Below are 19,822 nucleotides of genomic sequence, written 5' to 3'. Positions count from 1 at the left end.
TATTTAAGTTTAGAGTACAGGATTATTTGGTTTATCATAAACAGGACTAGAGCAATCTAAAACAAACCATACTGTTTTGCTCTTTCACCAGAATTCTATATAATCTCCTGTAATAAATATTTATTTTATCTTCTCATGTAATGTAATAATTCCTGCCTCAATTACTATGTAGAGAAGTATTCTAACCTCTAACAATTGTTCTGGATAAAATATACTTTCAATGACAATCTTAAATTGATAAACTCCCATTATTTACTGAACAACCAGTGGAAATATTCTTTCCCCAAGTCACATATTAAAGGCATTCATAACTTCAGAAACCTCTTAATTATTTTGTCATCTTGAACGATACATCTGTACAATTAAGAACAGAATATTTAGATATCAGTGGCTAACAATACACTGTATATGATAAGATGCTAAATATTTGTTCAAATTAGACAATGAAGAACACAAGTGGTGAAATTCATTATTTTCCAAGCATTAGATAGAATATAATCTGGATTTAAAGGTTGTGGCTGCATTGATAACGGTTTTGCTTTAATTCAAAATTGCATTGGGTCCACATCGAAGGCAATATGTTACACTAAGGCCTTAGTTATAAAATCCCTCTTTGCTCCTTTTGAGTCGTCCAAGTGTGTGACACATATCCACTTAAAATAGTACTCTGTGTTATTTTGTAATGCAAGTTAAGTTCATTGAATTAGTACCACATTTCTCAGAAGGAGGAACATGTCCAGCAGCAGTCTGTCATTCTAATGTGAAAGTGTGGGTCACGTTAAAGCTCACCTGAGCACATGCATATTCTGCAATGTTGAAATTACATAGCTGGGAACTGTTAACAGACATCAGAAAACTGTTCACAGCTGAACTGTTGGTGGGAGGGAAAGGAAAATTATTATTTAAAGAAACATTGCATTAAGATCAAAGTTGTTTTAAAAAAAAGCCATCAATACAATCCTAAATATATTAAGTGAGAGCCACTCTGCTGCCCAGAGTCATATTAACTTGTGGTCTAAATAGAGAGTTGGATCATTGTCTGAAGTTGGAAAAAGGCTACAGGGAAAAGGCAGGGAATTAGGCATGTTGCTCTTGCATTAAGCTAACATAAGTATGACAGGTTGAATGGGCTCCTTTTGTGCTGTAATCATTCAATGATCTTAAGTTAATTGGAAAAGCTGCAAGAATTAGAATGAGCCTCATGACCATGAACTTCTTAGCTTTGATCTCTAAACTACTGTGTCCAGTTCTGGTCACCCTGTTTTAGGAAGGATATTAATAAACTGGAGAGAGTTCAGAAAAGATTTACCAGGATGTTCTTGGGAACGGAGGATTTGAGTTATAAAAATAGACTGGAAAGACTGGGACTTTTTCCACTGGAGCTTAGGGGGCTGAGGGATGACCTTACTGAGGTTTATAAAATCATGAGGGGCATAGATAAGGTGAATGACATGGGTCTTTTCCCTAGGGTGTGGGAGTTCAAAACTAGGAGGCATATTTTTAAGGTGAGAGAATAAAGATTGAAAAAGGACATGAGGGGCAACTTTTTTCACAGAGAGTAGTTTGGGTGTGGAATGAACTGCCAGAGAAGGTGGTGGATGCAGGTACAGTCACAACATTTAAAAGACATTTGGATAAGTTCATGAATGGGGAAGGTTTGGAGGAATATGGGCCAAATGCAGGGAGGTGGGACTAGTTTAGTTTGGGAACGTAGTTGGCGTTGACTTGTTGGACCAAAGGGTCTGTTTCCATGCTGTATGGCTCTAAGTCCACTTGATGATCGAGATGGTACATTCAGCCTCAACACTGAAGAAGAAGGTACCGCATTTCCAGAGCCCCTGCTGCTTACCATTCTCCATTAATCATTACAATGATAGGCGCAGTATTACAGAAGTTAGTTGAGGATAGGATTGGGCAAAACTGTAATTTTTGCTAAAGATGAAGGTGCTTCCCCAATTCCATGCTCAGACTCATACCTGAAGAACAGCCATTTAGAACAGATACTAAAGTGTGGATATTGTTGATCTGTAGGCCAGTATAGCTCAGTACTGTGAGCCCATGAACAATGTCTGTATCAGGCTGTGCTAATGGATGACTTTGCAGTAAGCAGGAAAATACCACATGGTGGAATAATCAGGCCATATAGAGCCCACTTCTAGGATGGATGCATTAACAGCCATTCAACGCGCCCGAAGGTGCTGCACAATGCAATGAATGGGGTGTACAGAAAGGGAAAAATAATAGAAGGAACATTGAAAGTTAGGGGGTAAAATTGGGGTAGCAATATGTAAAGCTAGATTTTACAAACAGATTCCTAAAGGAAGGCTGGAACCACGTTTCACAGAACAAATCAATAATTTCAATTGAAGCAATGTGGATATTAATTTTCCTCAAATGCTTACCTGTTTACTGCTGCACATGCATCTGTTTCTGATAGAAATGTAAAAAACAAGATGTTAAAATACTGGAAATGTACGAAGAAAATTAAACAGTGAGTTTTACATAAAATGTACCTACCATTAAATGTAGTATTGCCACACTATCAAAATAAAGCATAAAGGTTAATACTTAATTTTAGTTTCACAATGACACAAATAAACTGCATACATACTTGAAGACAATACATATGTATAAATATATGAATTCAAATGCATAATGTATGATTACTACATGAAAATATCATACACATACACATATATCATGCAATATATTAAAATATATAATGAATAGGGAACTATAGAGAACCTATACTAATTGAACAAAAAATGCTGTGTCAACTTGTAAAAATAATGGTTATGGTTTTCTGTTATTTCGTCAATAATTTATATTAGCAACAAGCTTCATACAAGTTGAATAATCACAATTACTTAATTAGCACGGGTTACATATTCCTACATTGGCTTATATTCCAATGTTGATTGTGAATTAACAACAATGATGAAAAAACATGTACCCTATTGTATGGGCTTTAAGGTCAGATAATTTGCACAGCACAATACTGCAGCACTCCAATGCCACTGGTTGAATTGATACAGTTTGGTTTCGTATCAGCGGCTGTTGAAAAAGAGTTTTCCTTTCTTGTGGCGGCAACCATTGTTGCTGATCAATAAAACAAGCCCATGAGGTGGCAGATGGAAAATTAAAAGGACAAAATCTGAAATGGCACAGAGCAGGCACAAATGCATCCAGATTTTCTTTCAGTGGAGCAGTTTTTTGCAAAAAAGAATAAAAAGGTGATTTTAGTGAATTTGTACCTCCCACAAAGATTGGCTAGGCAGAAGCATGCATTACAAAACTCAATCTTTAGTTACTTTTTTGCATTCCATGCTCTTAACCAAACGAGGTTCGGTGTAAAACGTGCCATTGTATTGAGTGAACCATATCAGGAATGGCTAATCAGACTTCTTTCATTAACTTTCTGACACAGAGTTGTATTAAAACAAACACTATTAAATGTATCTTACCATGAAGTTAAATTGAGGATCTGAAAGAAATTAAAAACATCATTAAAAAAAGCACGTGAAACCCAATGCCTCAGATGGTTGTTATCGCATCTAGAATTATTGATACATTTTGATGGCAATAGAACCAAAATACACAGAAATTTTACATCCGAGAAATTAAATTGAAAGAGTTGACTGTACTTGCATCTATGTTACATTGTATTATACCATGAGCAAGGGACTACAATAATAAATATTGTTTGTCCACGGTATTTCTGAACTTATCAAGGCACATACCTGACGAAGGATCTGGAATTCCTCCTGTCAATCCAACACGCCTCACTTCAGATTCAAAGTGTGAGCTCACCCAGACTGACACCACAGTTTCATTGGCTCCAGTTTGAAGAGCCGGGAGGTTAACCTGAAGCAAGTCTATCAACTGCGCTGCAGAAAGTTTCTAATGATAGGAAGAATATTAGCAGAATGAAACATTGATCAATGCATATTCCTTCAGTGGTCAGCTTATTACATTTCTTAGATCCATCTACGAAAGAAAAACATTGCCAGCACAAAAACCACATTGCTAATGAACTAAGTCTTTTGGCATGATGATTTATTATTTAAACAAAGATATTCCAACAGCTTCAAGTATTATAGAATTAAATGAATTCCAAACCTGAAAACCAAGTCGTGGAAAGATTTCGAACACATAGGTGACATGTGAACTGCCAGATGATGTCAGACCAAAGTAATAGGTTTAAATGTTTTGTTCTGACTATCTAGAAGTAATTGATCGCACTTTCAGGGCTGCAGCTACTTTAAAGATGATATAAAAATGAAAAATTACGGAAATATTCAACATGTCATTCAGCTTCTATGGAAACTGCGGCCTGCATTTTCCCTTTCCAAGCCTCTCTGTGTGGGGGAAAGCTGGGGACTAACCCACTACCCCTACCTGTGAGGTAACTTGACCTGTCACCTTGCTGGTCAGCCCATTAACAGCGGATTGCCAGTCAACAGGCCAGTTTCTCAGCCAGTCAGACACTTTGACATTAGTGCGTCAGGACCCCAGAAGCTGCTGTCGTTGCTCACTTGAAACCTAGTCTGGTCATGATTCAGAACCAGAAAGGTATTTCTTAAATCTTTTTGTTGCAGACAGGAGTCAGGGGAGAGGGGAATCAGAGGCAAAGGCAAGGGGTTGGCTTTCAGGCCCTAGGTCAAGGCAACTGTAAGCCTCCCTATCACTCCCCCTCAAACTCAGCATTCAAGCCACCCTGGTTTCCCAGCAGGTGAACTAGCCCCCTTTCTCACCCAATGGAGAGGGAGCTGATTGGATAGGTTACGAATTGAAGCCATTAAGTGGCCATTAATTGACCACTTCGGGGCCTAAATTTGCTGCCAAGGCGAGGTCCCCCAGGGGCCTTCTTGCCCAGCTCAGAGATGGTGGAAAAGTGATGAGTTTCTCTCCAGGACCAATGTGCCCAATCATTTCGCCTTCTCGCTCCTCTAGTGAGGGGAAAACTTTGCCCAGAGTTAATGTTTCAGGTCAAAATGACCTTTTATCGGAACCACCCTGATGAAAGGTCACCTCAACATGAAACATTAACTGTTTCGCTTCACAGATACTGCCTGACCTGCCTTATCATTTTCCTGTTATTTTGTACAACTCCAATACTTCAAATATAACATTTATATACATATACTCATCCTGTCTTCCTGCTTCTACCACTTTTCCTCTCTCAATCTGTGATTTTAAGCTCAGTTTTATTTTTCTGCATATTCAAATTTAACCTAATCCCTTCAAACCTGATTCTAATGTCTTATTCAGACTGCTACAGTCCAATATGAAGCTGCAATAAATATTCAACATTTGAATGAGAAGGTTATTTTGTCCAGACTGTAGTTATTGGAATGAGGTCAGCCACGTGGACTCAAAAATATGAGTTCCCTGATTGGGGCTGTTAACCTGGTTCAATCAGGGAGCCCTGGCTGACAGATTTAAACAGGAGAGTCAAAGGTCCTAAAACAGAAGTTTCTGGAAAAGCTCAGCAGTTCTGGCAGCATCTGTGAAGAAAAAAGTCAGAGTTTATGTTTCAGGTCCGATGATCTTTCCAGAGGTTCTGCTCGCTCTAGGAGCTGGTTCTGAGTTAACTGTGTCAGTGTCATATACTATGCACGTGTAAATAAAGGGTGACCTGGTGACTGGATTCATGGAGTTATTTCACAGATAAGTAAAAGTCTAAGCTATGAGGTAAGATCTGGTTGCATTTATAATACAATCAGATCAGTTTTTGTCGTGCCAAACCTGGAACCATTTCTCACAGTCATAGTGGGCCGAAGGGCCTGTTCCTATGCTGTACTGTTCGATGATTGAGCAATCAGTGATACAATCCATTTCCAGCATTCTGTGCAAATCTAATGCTTGTGGAACAAGCAGTTCCAAAAACTGCTAGTCACATCATTCGATTCAGGCCCACAATAAGGGTGGGCCTTATTGCAAGGGTTTCAATAGGCTGCTTAATTTGTACAAGAGCAGTTGACTAGCTAGGCTCTGGGGAAGTTGTGGGAACTTGCTGGGTGTGCTGGAAGGAAGCCGGAGAGCACTAATATTTCATTGTAATTGAGGGAATGGGTGCTGAAAACCCCATAACAAGTATTTGCTTCATACAACTGAGCACGATTAGAGTTTAGGGAGAAAAAAGCCAGGGTCTAGCTCAGCGAAGCTCACTGTTGGTGAAAGGCTGGTGAATTAGTACTGAAGGGCAGATTTGGAGTCAAGGGGAACATAGACTCAAAAAAGGAATGTGATTGACCGGAACAGGAGCAGTCTTTCATGTAGTCCATTACAGAATGGCTCTTGAGAAAATGCTTCAATATTAGAGCGTCAAAGAGGTCTATAGCACAGAAAAGGCCATTCAGCCAATTGAATCTGCACCAGTCAAAAACAAGCATCCCATTATCCAGCACTTGGCCCATGGCCTTATATGTCTTGGCACCACAAGTGCACATCTAAATACTTCTTTAACATTATGAGGGCTTCAGCCTCTACCACCTTTACAGGCAGTGAGCTCCAGGTTCCCACCGGGTTCTGTGTGAAACACTTTCCCTCACATCCCATTTAAACCTCCTACACCTCACCTTAAATCTATGCCCTCTGGTCACTTCTCCCATAATGAAAGCGTTTATCAGCAAGCCGATGGCTTGCAAAAATACAAAATGGGAAGAGTTGACAATTTGGCATCTTGACCGTCAATCAGTAAGCTTCTGCATTTTTACTTTGTGCTTTGAATTTCCTATTGCTACCTACCCTCGATAAATTTTAAATCTCTTGCCTGACAAGAATCCACCCACCTCGGGTTCAAAAATATTCAATGGCCCAGGCTCCCACAGAGTGATGAGGCAGAGTGTTCCAAAGTGGCTCAACATTCAGAGAGAAAAGTTCTCATTCTTGTCCTGAAAGGAGTGACTTCCCCAGATTTTAAAACAGTGTCCCCCTAATTCTGGACTGACCCATAAAAGGTAACATCCTTGCCGCCTTGTCCAGATTGACAAAGGGAGGATGTGTAACTTGGGATGGTGGAAATGAGGTGTACATGTATTGTGGATTATGTTATTGTTCTAACATTCTATATTCAAGTGTAATGTCGTTTGTTCAAACTCATGGGATTCTGTAGCTTTAGTTTCTTAACACATTTCATTTTATTGACTTCAAAGATAATGGTTATTGTCCTCTGACCAAATCAAAACAAAGTTGGCAGTCTGTTCTCAAATCATAACTAACCTCAGAGTCTCACTGCACCCAGATAATTAAACTTCAAGTGTGATGTGGCCAGGGCTCAGTGCTTATATAATCAGGTGATCCTCAACATCACAAACATATTTGAAATGAGAAAAGAGCTCATTAATAGAAATAGTAATTAATTGAAGCTTCTTAGTATAAAAATCTGGGAATGGTTTATGATGCCAAGGGAACACCAATCTTATACTGGTGCTGCACATTCTGGGAAGTCCATTGCCAGTTGGCAGTGCCTACACATCAAAACAACTGGAACTCAAAGTGGCTCACCATATGGTAAACATTATTAAATGTTGTTTGAGCATTACAAGTAACAGCAATATCAGATTAAGGGGGGTGGTTAAAAAAAAACCAGACAGATCACAACTATGGAGTTGTGAATTTCCTTTATCTATGAATCCAGATTTCGTAATATAGTTCTATACAGTATATACAGAGTAATATACAGAGGCGGCTATCCCATCATCAAATCATCCTCTTTTTACATGTGGCATAGTATATTGGCTCTGACCAGCCAGCTCAGAGCCAGTTCTTATAAAGAGGAGACTCTGAGAATCTCCTGTTTGTATCTGTCAGCCAGGGTTCCGTGATTGGCCCAGGTTAACAAGCCCAATCAAGGATCTCATAGTTATTGAGATCTAACTGGCCCTCATTCCAATCACTACAGTTCTAAACTGGTATTCTATAACATCGACACTGACCCTTGTCCCCTATTCAACCAACATTTATTCCAATGTAAGATTACATTATGACGCGTTACACTTCCCATCATAATCAAATAGTTTTTTTTAAATGAATCTCGATTTCCTTGCAGGAAATTCATTGTCATTCCCAAATACAAACGCACAAGTATGAAACAGATTGCTAAAGAAGAAACCACAGCCATTCTTAAATGATCAAATCATATTGTTATACTATATATACATACCGCTACTTCTTCAGGATTCAGCTTTATGAAGGTTGGAAAGTCCATGTTGACATCATTATTGGCAAGAAACTCCAGATCAGATGCCCTGGCACCATCTTAAGAAAACAAACACACTCATTTATCAAAAAGCAGTAACATTTTTCACTTTTTTGTACCTATTTAGAATTCTGCATTATTACCTATTGCTTAAAGATGGAATGTTGTGCTATTTTCTCCCAGCATTTAGCACCATCCATTATTTGTGAATTACTTTCACAATAGAAGAATATAGGCGTTTTCATCATCTGAACATTTTCTGCCCTTAAAATGCTCATCTGCGTAGAAGCACTGCAGAACAACCTGATGTAAATATTCATGCCCCATTAAAAGCCTGAATTTCCTGAATCAATCACTGGCCATAATCCATTTCTCCCTGCATTTACATTGCTTGAAAAATCTACACTATTGTGCCCTAGCTATTTGGTGACTGTTTTTCAAATTTAAATTCTATCCCAATATCTCTCAAACTGCACAATTCCGTTTCTTTGCTTTGCATGTCAATTTCAGATCATATTCACCTGAAAATAAAGTTTTAAAACCTCACCAGTTAGGTGTAACAAACCAGATCTAGGGGTGTTAGGAAGATTTTGATGGCTGGTGTTAATTCGTAAATGGATGCGTGAATAGTAGTTTCTCAGCTGTTATGCCACACTGCAGGTTACATAGCTCACTCCATTGAAGGAATGCAATTCTCTCTGCTCACACAAGAACAGTTAAAGTAAAGAAATTTTCATTTTAAACACCACTGCTTTTGGTGGAGATTAGGTGTTTGTCATGGTTAGGCAGTATCTTCCTGCATAAATTCTAAGCAGGGTTCTATAATGTGAAAAGGACCCTGATAGTTGGACCCTGATAGTTATTACAACAACAAAGTTGCTGGAAAAACTGAGTTCTGAGGAAGGGTCACCGGACCCGAAACGTTAACTCTGTTTTTTCCTTCACAGATGCTGCCAGACCTGCTGGGCTTTTCCAGCAATTTTGTTTTTGTTCCTGATTTACAGCATCCATAGTTCTTTCGGTTTTTATTCTCATAGGATATTATCTCTGAGTTGAGTCGGAAGGTCACTGTTGCTTTGCGACCAGGCTGAAACAAGCCCACAAAACAAAGAGGTCCTGCAAACAAATTATTCAAATTCCCTCTGTAGGGTCAAGGGGAACAGGATTGTTTCTTTTGACCCCACGTTGGAAATCATGCCCCACCTCTACCACACAGAATCTCCTCCAACCTCTTCCCTTATGTGCAACTGTCTCAAAAGTTCCTCCTCACTACTTAGTGAGATGATGGAAATAAACCAGCAACATTTAAATAAGGCCTGGTAATTAAAATTATTATGCCCTCCTGTTGCATTACCAGGTAAGAGGTTTGCTTGTTGGAGCAGTGTGCTATCTGAAATCTGCCCCATACTTAAAAACCCAGGTATAAGAGGTGAAACAGACATCAAACCCTTCAACTCTGTATCATCTTAGAAAAGAAATACGTAAAATGGTATTTTAACAGATGGCAGTTGTTTTTTGTAAGCACACTTCCTCATAACAGTTCTTTGATTTTCTCTATGTTATTCTTAACCCATTCCTGCAAAAATATGGTCTATACAATTTTAACACACATTCATTAGCTCATTTACTTTAAATGTGTCAGTGAATTTGTTCATTAGCAATTTAAAATTATTAATATTTTAAATTAAGGTGCTTTCGTTGACCCAGTGTGCCAAAGGGTAAACTTGTAGTTGTATGGAACCTTCAATGTTCTCAGCATGTTCTAAAGCTTCTAACAGTCAATGATTTGTTTTGAAGTGTAGCCATTGTCCTTATGCAGGTAAAAACAGTAAAGCTTTTGTGCAAAAGGATCTCACAGAAAGTATTGTGACAATTGTTTGAAGAATAAATGCTGACCAAGATACCTGAAAACTCTCTGACTCTAACTTTGCCACGGTATATTTTACACAGAATCACAGAATCCCCTACAGCGTGGAAGCAGGCCACTTGGTCCATCCAGTCATATTGACCCTCTGAAGAGCATCCCACCCACACCCACCCCCCTATCCCATCCACATAACCCTGAATTTCCCATGGTTAGTCCTCCTAACCTGCACAAATGTGGACACTATGGGCAATTTAGCATGGCCATTCCACGTAACCTGCACATCTTTGGATGGTGGGAGGATGAACAGGCAGACTGTGAATTGGTTTACCATCTCACCTTAATGATGACACCTCTAACAATGCAGGCACTAACTCAGTACTGCAGTGAAACAGCAAACGTACAGCCAAGAGGAAATTAACCTACCACTCCCATTAAGCTTTAGGTTCAATTTATCAACCAGCCAAAATTATTAACTGCGTGCTTCAAACCTAAAGAAAGATGTGGTAAATGTCAAGAATCAAGCACCTTACCAAGGTATGACTTGATTAGGTTGAAGTAGGCGATGGTGTTATTTTGCTGAGATATTAATTCAGATGCTGCTTGGTTGTAGAGTAGGTTCTTTTTTGATTGAGTGCACGTGGAAATATCCAGCGCTCCAGCATTCCTGTGGGAGAAAGGGCAGAACCTTAAATTTGAAATGCACAAAACAAATTATTTGGCATTGTAGTTACCATTGTTATTCATCCATGAACATTCCCATATAAACAACAAAATTCCGCTGATTGATACTGGTAACGCCCATAATTGCACATGACCAGCAGCTGCAGCAAAGTGACTTCTTGCATGTTGATAGTTGGAGCCAATCACTGCTAGCTTATATTTGATAAGCAGTGGTCCTTTTAAGGGACTACAACACGTTTCTCAAAAAGGAATGACTATAAGTTTTAAAACTGATTTTTGTAGAGTCAGGACAGCATTAATTCTGCTTTCGTTTCATAAAAATGTGCACAGGGAGTCTAAGTCCTCTGTGTCTTCCATCCTCACCACCTCTAAGGTCCCACTTGAAGAACAGCTCCAAGGAAAATCTGCTAAATGTTGCAGCCTTCCCCAGTCAGTGAGCCACCAGTCACCACTAGTTCGGTACATCCAGTTCCTCGAGATTATTCAAAGGAAGGGTGGCACCTTGCCTCAGTGGTTAGCACTGCTGCCTCACAGTGCCAGGGAGCTGGGTTCGAATCCACCTTTGGGCAACTGTCTGTGTAGAGTTTGCACATTCTCCCAGCATCTGTGTGGGGTCTCCTCCAGGTGCTTCCAGTTTCTCCCACAGTCCAAAGATGTGCAGCCTAACTGGATAAGCCATGGGAAATGCAGGAATAGGGTAATGGGTGGTTCTGGGCAGGGTGCTCTTTGGAGGGTTGGTGTGGACTTGATGGGCCGAATGGCTTGCTTCCACACCACAGGGACTCTATGAAGATAGCAGCACCCATAACCTTTTTGACAGAGACAGTTGAAGTATCACCCCAGTGTGTGTATCCCCAGTTTAGGAATGGAACAAACTAGGTAATCTCAACGGAATTCATAAAATTGATTTTAAAATTAAGAATCCTCGGAAATGCAGGTTCAGATGACAGTCAGGAAGGCAAATGCATTGTTGGCTTTCATTTTGAGAGGGCTAGAATACAAGAACAGGGATGTACTGCTGAGGGCGTATAAGGCTTTGGTCAGAGCGCATTTGGAATATCATGAGCAGTTTGGGCCCCATATCTAAAAGGGAATGTGCTGGTTTTCGAGTAGGTTGAGGGGAGGTTTATAAGAATGATCATAGGATGAAGGGCTTGTCATTGGAGGAGCAGGTAAGGAGTCTGGGTCTGTACTCAATGGAGTTTAGAAGCTTGATGGGGGGATCTGATTGAAATTTACCCAATACTGAGAGGCCTGGATAGAGTGGGCATGAAGTTTCTGCTAGTTGGAAAGACTAGGACCCAAGGGCACAGCCTCAGAGTGAAGAGGCAGCCCTTTAGAACTGAGATGAGAAGGAATTTCTTCAGCCAGAATGCGTTGAATTGTGGAACTCATTGCCTCAGAGGGCTGTGGAGGCCAAGATATTGAGTGTACTTATGACACAGATAGATAGGTTTTTGATTAGTAAAGGGATTAAAGACTATGGTGGGAAGGCAGGAGAATTGGATTGTGAAACATATCAGCACTGATTGAATGGCAGAGCAGACTTCTACATATTATGGTCCTAAATTTGTGTTCTGAACCAGACATGAAATGATGAGGAGAAAGACATTGAGGTAGCAAGAATGTGTTTTTCTTTAATGACAAAAAATGGAAATACATATGCTAAGAATGTTTGACCCTTTCACCTTTTCATTGCTACCATTTGATTTGTTGAGCATTGTGCTGTAATACTTGGAACAGCGATTTTCATTCTGTTTAGAAGAAGGATATTTAACGAAAGTGAGAAAACTAAGAGGAGAAAGATGAAATACTTACGTCAAGTTTGAAATAGTCATCAGCTGGCTTTCATCCAGAGTGCAGAGGTTTGGCCCACCAATAGCTTTCAAAGAAACTTCATTGAGAGTTCCACCCAACTGTAGATACCTTGTAATAATGCTTTTAACCTGAAGAACAATTCATAAAGTATTCAGTAACAAATACCAAATAAACTGCATTTTTATATTTATTTACTTTCCTTGCTTAATTCTTGAATTTCTTATTTAGAACTTGTAAACATCCTTTTTTTCCTCCTCCATAGAACTGGGCTTGTACCTCCCAACAGAATTCTTTACTCAATCTTGATTTCTATTTTTTTTTCAAAAAAAGGTGACCATGACACTGTTTCCTATTTCAGTCAGTGCTGAGTTAATAGCCGATCACTCACAGATATCTGGGAGTAGTCTATGGCAATTTACTGCCCACTCCATTCCCCTCTCAATTCTTTTGGAAAATTGGATACAAAATCCTTCAATTCTAAGAATTGCTTTCCCTTTGCAACAATTTGCAGCACAGGTCTTGCTTATGAACTGTATTCTAGTACACAACAGCACTGAGTATCAATTAGTATCCCATGTCATTGTGTTTCACATTTTGGACCCTATCAAAATGAAGTTTGACAGCTATTATTTTCTAATTTGGTTGTGTGTGAGCTGGTTTGGGACTCATGCTTTCATTGCTCAGTTCTTTGAGTTACAGGAGTTGGGAAGTCACGTTAAGGTTGTACAGGACATCAGTGAGGTCTCTTCTGGAATGCTGTATCCAGTTCAGGTCAGCCAATAATAGGAAGGATATTATTAAGATAGAGAGGGTTCAGAAGAGATTTACCAGGATTTTGCCATGTATGGAAGGTTTGAGTTATAAAAACTCAAACTTTAGATTCGGACTTTTTTCACTGGGGCATAGGAGGTGGAGAGGCGACCTGATAGAAGTTTATAAAATAATGAGGGATATAAATAGGGTTAATGGTAGTTGTATTTTCCCTAGGATGGGGGATTTCAAGACAATGGGGCATATTTTTAAGGTGTGAAAAGAGAGATTTAAAAATCTGCAAAACTGTGGGGAGATAACAAAGAAGCTGGAGGGGAAGAGCACAGATAAGCATTGGCCCGAGTTTTCTTTACGAAGTCCAGGCAAGCATTCTGCTCTCAAGGCACTTGCTGCATCTGCTTCTCACTAACTAGACTTTATTGAGCAGAGGAAACACCAAGTAATCTGAATTGGCCTCTATGTATATCACATGACCCTGTTTTCACAGAGTCATAGAATCCCTCCAGTATGGAAGCAGGCCATTCAGCCCATCAAGTCCACACTGACCCTCCAAAGAGCATCTCACCCAAACCCACCCCGCTACCCTACTCTATCCCCATAGCCCCACATTTCCCATGGATAACCCACCTAACCTACACATCCCTGGACGCTACAGGCAAATTAGCATGGCCAATCTACCTAACCTGCACATCTTTGGACTGTGGGAGGAAACCAGAGGAAATCCATGCAAACATGGGGAGAATGTACACAGTTGGCCAAGGGTGGAATCGAACCCAGGTGCTTGGCACTGTGAGGTAGCAGCATTAGCCACTGAGCCACCATGCTGCCCTGCACTCATGAAGCTTCAGCTAGTTTAATCAATCATCAAAAGCAACCAACAACACTGAAGTGAGGTTAAAGTCATCCTGGAGTTTCAAGAAACTAGTTTTCACATCTTATTCAGAACTAAATTCCCATTTATTTGCAGATATCAATATTTTAAATGCACATTCTCCTGGTTTCAGTACCGTTGTGTTTTCCAGCTGTTGCATCATTAATGCAGCAAGTGTCTCAACTTGGGTGATATTCCAGCTGCTGACTTCTGTCGCATTAAACACAGTTGATATGTTCCCCAGCAGTATAATCTGGTTTTCTGGTAATCCACTGGGATAAATCTGTTTCAGGAAGTCCAAAATAATAAAATTAAATCACTTACTGATGTTTATTTCCCACCCCACAAGTACAGTTTTAACTATCCTTTACAGTTATTGTACTGTCTGTAACTAATTTCCATTTCAGTTTGTTACATTTGAGAGTATTATTTTGAATCTGTGTTTTATAAAAGATGTCTCAATAGACATGTTTTTATAATTAATAAGTTATGGCTCTTACAAATAATATCACTTGAATAATGCAGCATTTTCAATGAATAAAGAGAAAATGTAAGCGTTTTTAATATTTTCAAAAAAGTTCAGTTATACCTTGACATGGGCTGATTAGCTGTTCATTTGCTGTAATAGAGTCATAGAACTGTACAGCGCAGAAACAGAACATTCAGTCCAACTCGTCCATGCTGACCCAGATATTCTAAATTACTCCAGTCCCATTTGCCGGCATTTGGCAAATATCCCTCTAAATCTTTCCTATTCGCATACTATCCAGATGCCTTTTAAATATTGTAATTATACCAGCCTCCACCACCTCCTCTGGCAGTTTTCTTCCATATGTGCAGCATTATCTGCATGAAAAAGTTGCCCCTTAGGTCCCTTTTAAATCTTGCCCCTCTCACCTTCAACCTATGCCCTCTAGTTCTGAACTCCCCAAACCTGGGAAAAAGACCTTGGCTATTCACACTTTCCATGCCCCTCATGATTTTATAAACCTCGATAAGGTCACCCCCCTCAGCCTCTGATGCTCCAAGGAAAATAGTCCCAGCCTATTCAGCCTCTCCCTATAACTCAAACCCTCCAAACCTGGCAACATCCTTGTAAATCGTTTCTGCATCCTTTCAAGTTTCACAATACCTTTCCCATAGTAGGGAGACCAGAACTGAATGCAGTATTCCAAAAGTGGCCTAACCAATGTCCTGTACAGCCACAACATGACCTCCCAACTCCTATACACAGTGCACTGACCAATAAAGGCAAGCATACCAAACCTGCAACTCCACTTTCAAGGAAAAATTAACAGAACACATGAACTCCCATTCCCTGACTGGGAATCCAACCTGCAATGGTGAAAGCATTGAATCCTAACCACTAGACCTCCAGGGAAGGTTGAGCTAATGCAAGAAAATTGCATAAACTGCCTCTTTTGCCTGACACATGGGTGACACCTGTGGCAAACACATAATATTTGCACAATTATGACAGGTTCTGATTGTGGCTGAAACATTTAAACTGTTTACAAATCCTTGTCCAACTGTATTTTACTCTCGGAGTCACAGAAGTATCATTCTCCTGTCTTTTCCCTACATCCTTGCACATTTTTACTATTTAAATCATCATCCAACACTCTCTTGAATACACCAGTTGACCCTGCCTCTGCCACATTTCCAGGCACTGCATTCCAGAATGCTCTGTGAAAAAGATTTTTCCCACATAATTTTGCAGATCACTTTATAAATTCATGCACTTTTGTTCTCAAGTGAGAATGAGACGCACAGATTTAAACAGGAGCAATCTTTCTGTATCTACTGTATCCAGACCTCTCAACAGTGTGGCGCTTAGAACTGCACACAATAGTCCAGCTAAGGTTAACAAGTGTCTTTGTCTTTGTACTCTATGGCCCTATTAACAAGACTCGATATTTTATTGGCTGCTCCCTCCACCTGTCCTGCCACTTTCAATGATCTATACGCTGGTCCCTCTGCTCTTGCACGCCTTAACAATTGCACCTCTTATTCTGCTCCTCCTAATGTAGCAGCTTACACTTTCCTGCCCACTCCACCAACTTGTCAATGTCATTTTGGGTTCTACAATGCTTCCACCTTTTGTATCATCTGCAAACTTTGAAATCATTGTCTGCAGGCCAAGATCTAAATCATTCAATAGTTATCATGAAAAGCAAGGGTGTCAATACCGATCCCTGGAGAATCCCTGACAATCCTTCCTGGCACTCCAAAAAAAATCCCTAGATTCATTACTCTCTGTTTGCTCCTGTGTACATGACTTCAAGATGGCCCCGACACTCAGCGATTCCTTGCGAGCTCCCTAAAGCAGATCTTATTCTAACATTTCTTAATACACTTTTAAACCTAAATTCTAAATCGGTAACAATTATTATCAGACTGAGGAATGGACTCTCTGACTTCAATTAATGTTGATCTTGCTTCGTGCACCTCCTATGCAGTGTGACCTGTATTCCTCACTCTGTCTAATGATGATCTGTATGTCCTTGCTTACTATGATCAGCCTGTACTGCTCACAAAACAAAGCTGTTCATGGTACTTATGTACACGAGGCTACAATAAATCAAATCAAATCAAATCCCTTTACTCCATAAATTATTATTTTTCTCAAGTCTGTAGCGTGGCACGATATCAAATGCCTTTTGAAGTCCATATGAACCACAGCTACAGCATTGCCCTCATTGACCCTTTTAGTTGCCTCTTCAAAAATCTCCAGCAACTTAGTGAAATACAATTTCCTCTTCAGAAACCCATACTGACTCTTCCTAGTGAACCCACCAATTTCTGTGAGACTACTAATTCTATCATGAACAATTGCTTCGAGAGATTTCCCCAAAACTGAAGTTAAACTGACTGATCTTCCGCTTGCTCATTTTAACAAAAGGGAGAAAATGAACACAATGGAGGAAAATATTATTTTCTGTCATAGATCAAGGAAAATGCTCATTACATAGCACTTTTAACATGGATAAATAGCACAGCAGAATATAACTCAGTGGAGTAGGGAATAAGATTCATGCTTTTAGATTAATGCTTGGGCCATCAAGGTTGAAATAGAAATAGTAAAATATTATACTATGGCTTCTATGAGGAGAACAAAGCATCGATCATGTTATTTACCTGGCTGAGTTTGTTTTTCAGAACTTGAAGCTGATCAGAATCAAAGTCTAGAGCCCCCAGTTGCTCCACGTTACCCTTTAATAAAGCATTACTTAAACAGGCTTCCAACTGGGCTGCATCATATTTTACTGGGATCAACTCATTAATGGTTTCCGGCATTATCTGTCCCTCTGTACAGTCTGTAAATAAAGTTTTGTCTGATATATCAATGCAAATTGTTATCAATTGTATTAAAAATTACTTTTCATGCAAAGTCTACGAATCATTAAATTATGATTTAAACACACGGGTAGTGGCAACAGATAAGCCATGAGAATAGGCCTTTCAATTCAGACATGTGTGAGAGACACAAAGATTGGGAACTGGAAGTGAATGGAAGGGAAGAAAGGTTAGGGTTAGATAGACATATTCAATACGAGAAAGGGGATGAGTCAGAGACAAAGAGGAGGACAGAGGCGATACAGACAATGTGCAGTGGTCACTGGAAAGAGTGGGAACATGGGAACTGGAAGTGAACTGGGAGGCAAGAGGAGAAACATAATCAAGAAGTCAGAAATATACTTTATTTTGGTCCATGTACAACACACAGGGTAACCTTTAATTCCTTTGCAACATATTACAAATCATTTAATGGGGAAGGTTTCCACCAGGACATTACTTTTGTCAATATTTCTTGATTGTGCGTCAGGAACAGAATGAGAAATCTCAGTAATGAAGCCAGTTAGCCCTGTAGGATTTCTTACCAACTAATGGACTTTATTATTGCCATTTTTGATAGATGCATTAGGCACCTGAAGCATGATTTTTGGGAGCATAAATTTGTCAACATGCTGCTTGATATTTTAGAAACGGTAGCATTTCTTTAAAGAAAGGTATTGTTGGGAAAGGTCCTTTACAGGAATGACAGAACACTTAATAGTCTAGGTATTGTCAGTTTTGAAAATCAGTTTGAACTTTAGCTGACATCAGAAGATATCTCAGCCATGTCAATGGTTTCAAAGACAGACACGGCTATCAAAGTTGGATTGACCCCTTTGAGTTCATTCAGACATAACATCTTAAGTGGAAGATCTGAAATAGATGCTGTCAAAATATAGCATGATGACAAACAAGGTGGCATGATAGACTCCACACTATTTACAATCTACTTCATTAATGTGGCAATTAACCTCATCAACTGTCCTCTGGTGTGAGTATTAAATACCGTCTGGATAGAACACATTTTAACCTCAGATGCCGTGGGCCAAAACTAAAGTGACTATCATAGACATCAATGTCCTGACTTCAGTATCGCTGCCCAAATTTTTAAGCCAGTCTCAATCTGTTAAATTCTGTATTAAAGAGATTCACCCTGTCCTTGAAAGCTGCCACAAATAAATCTCATATCAACCCAGACAATTCAGTTAAATATTCTATCTCTTAGATATTTTGAAGGGGATTCCCTGGAATATGCTGAGTACTTTCCACACCTTATCAATCAGGGAGAGGAGATGGTCTAGTAGAATTATCGCTGGACTGTTAATCCAGAGACCCAGATAATGTTCTGGGGACCTGGTTTCGAATCCCGCCACGGCAGATGGTGGAATTTGAATTCAATAAAATATCTGGAAGTAAGGATCTAACGATGATCATGACTCGATTGTCAGGGAAAAATCTGTCTGGTTCACTAATGGCCCTTTTAGGGAAGGAAACTGCCATCCTTACCTGGTCTGGCCTACATGTGACTCCAGACCCACAGCAACGTGGCTGACTCTTAACTGCCCTCTGGGCAATTAGGGATGGGCAATAAAATGCTGGCCTGGCCAGTGACGCCCTCATCTCGTGAATGAATAAAGAAAGGAAAAAGCCTGTCTCAAAAGGTCAACATTGGCAAAGAACGATCAGGAAAATGAAAATAAATTTAATACCAGATTGGAATACTAAAATCTCATGGTATAGAGGATAAAATATTAGCATGGATAGAAGACTGGATGGCTGGAAGAAAATAGAGAATATGTATAAAAGGTCTTCAGTGGAACAGGCTCGAGAGGCTGAATGGCTTACTCCTGTTCCAATGTCAGTTTGGCAGGATGCAATGTGTGGAGTCCCGCTAGGGTCTGTGCCAGGACCTCAACATTTTACAATTCACATCAATGACTTAGATGAGGGGAGCAAAAGCATCTTAGCTAAATTGGGAGATGACACCAAGAAAAATAGCCAAGTATGTTGTGAATACAAGTTACTTGCAGACAGGTTGAGTGAGTGGGCAAAAATTAGGCAGATGGAAAATAATGTGGGAAAATGTGAAGTCATTCAATTTAGCAAGAAGAATAAAAAAGCAAAAAAAGTGTTACTTAAATGGAAAACTATGGCACAATTCCATGATGAAGAGGGATTTAGGTGTTACACCATAAGACCATAAGTAGTAAGAGCAGGAGTAGGCCATTCAGCCCCTTGAGCCTGCTCTGCCCAGCAATAGGATTATGGCTGATCA

The 19,822-nt window shown here is 39.7% G+C and overlaps 1 protein-coding gene across 1 annotated transcript in view; it reads right to left on the bottom strand.

Moving 5' to 3' along the window:
- Positions 1–19,822, bottom strand: part of LOC109913006 — a 194,196-nt gene that overhangs the window by 62,336 nt on the left and 112,038 nt on the right. The window contains exons 74-83 of the mRNA XM_048609619.1: positions 17,350–17,528; positions 14,348–14,494; positions 12,570–12,697; positions 10,601–10,734; positions 8,168–8,262; positions 3,741–3,900; positions 3,465–3,484; positions 2,518–2,539; positions 2,403–2,430; positions 790–871 (exon numbers count right to left, since the gene is read on the bottom strand). Of these exons, the coding sequence (XP_048465576.1) occupies positions 790–871; positions 2,403–2,430; positions 2,518–2,539; positions 3,465–3,484; positions 3,741–3,900; positions 8,168–8,262; positions 10,601–10,734; positions 12,570–12,697; positions 14,348–14,494; positions 17,350–17,528 (995 nt within the window). The remainder of the gene's footprint in view (positions 1–789; positions 872–2,402; positions 2,431–2,517; positions 2,540–3,464; positions 3,485–3,740; positions 3,901–8,167; positions 8,263–10,600; positions 10,735–12,569; positions 12,698–14,347; positions 14,495–17,349; positions 17,529–19,822) is intronic.

This window comes from Rhincodon typus, chromosome 21 (genome assembly GCF_021869965.1).
Source record: "Rhincodon typus isolate 14 chromosome 21, sRhiTyp1.1, whole genome shotgun sequence".
NCBI lineage: Eukaryota > Metazoa > Chordata > Chondrichthyes > Orectolobiformes > Rhincodontidae > Rhincodon > Rhincodon typus.
Note: the sequence above shows the minus strand (reverse complement) of the source record. Positions and strands in the feature narration are given on the sequence as shown.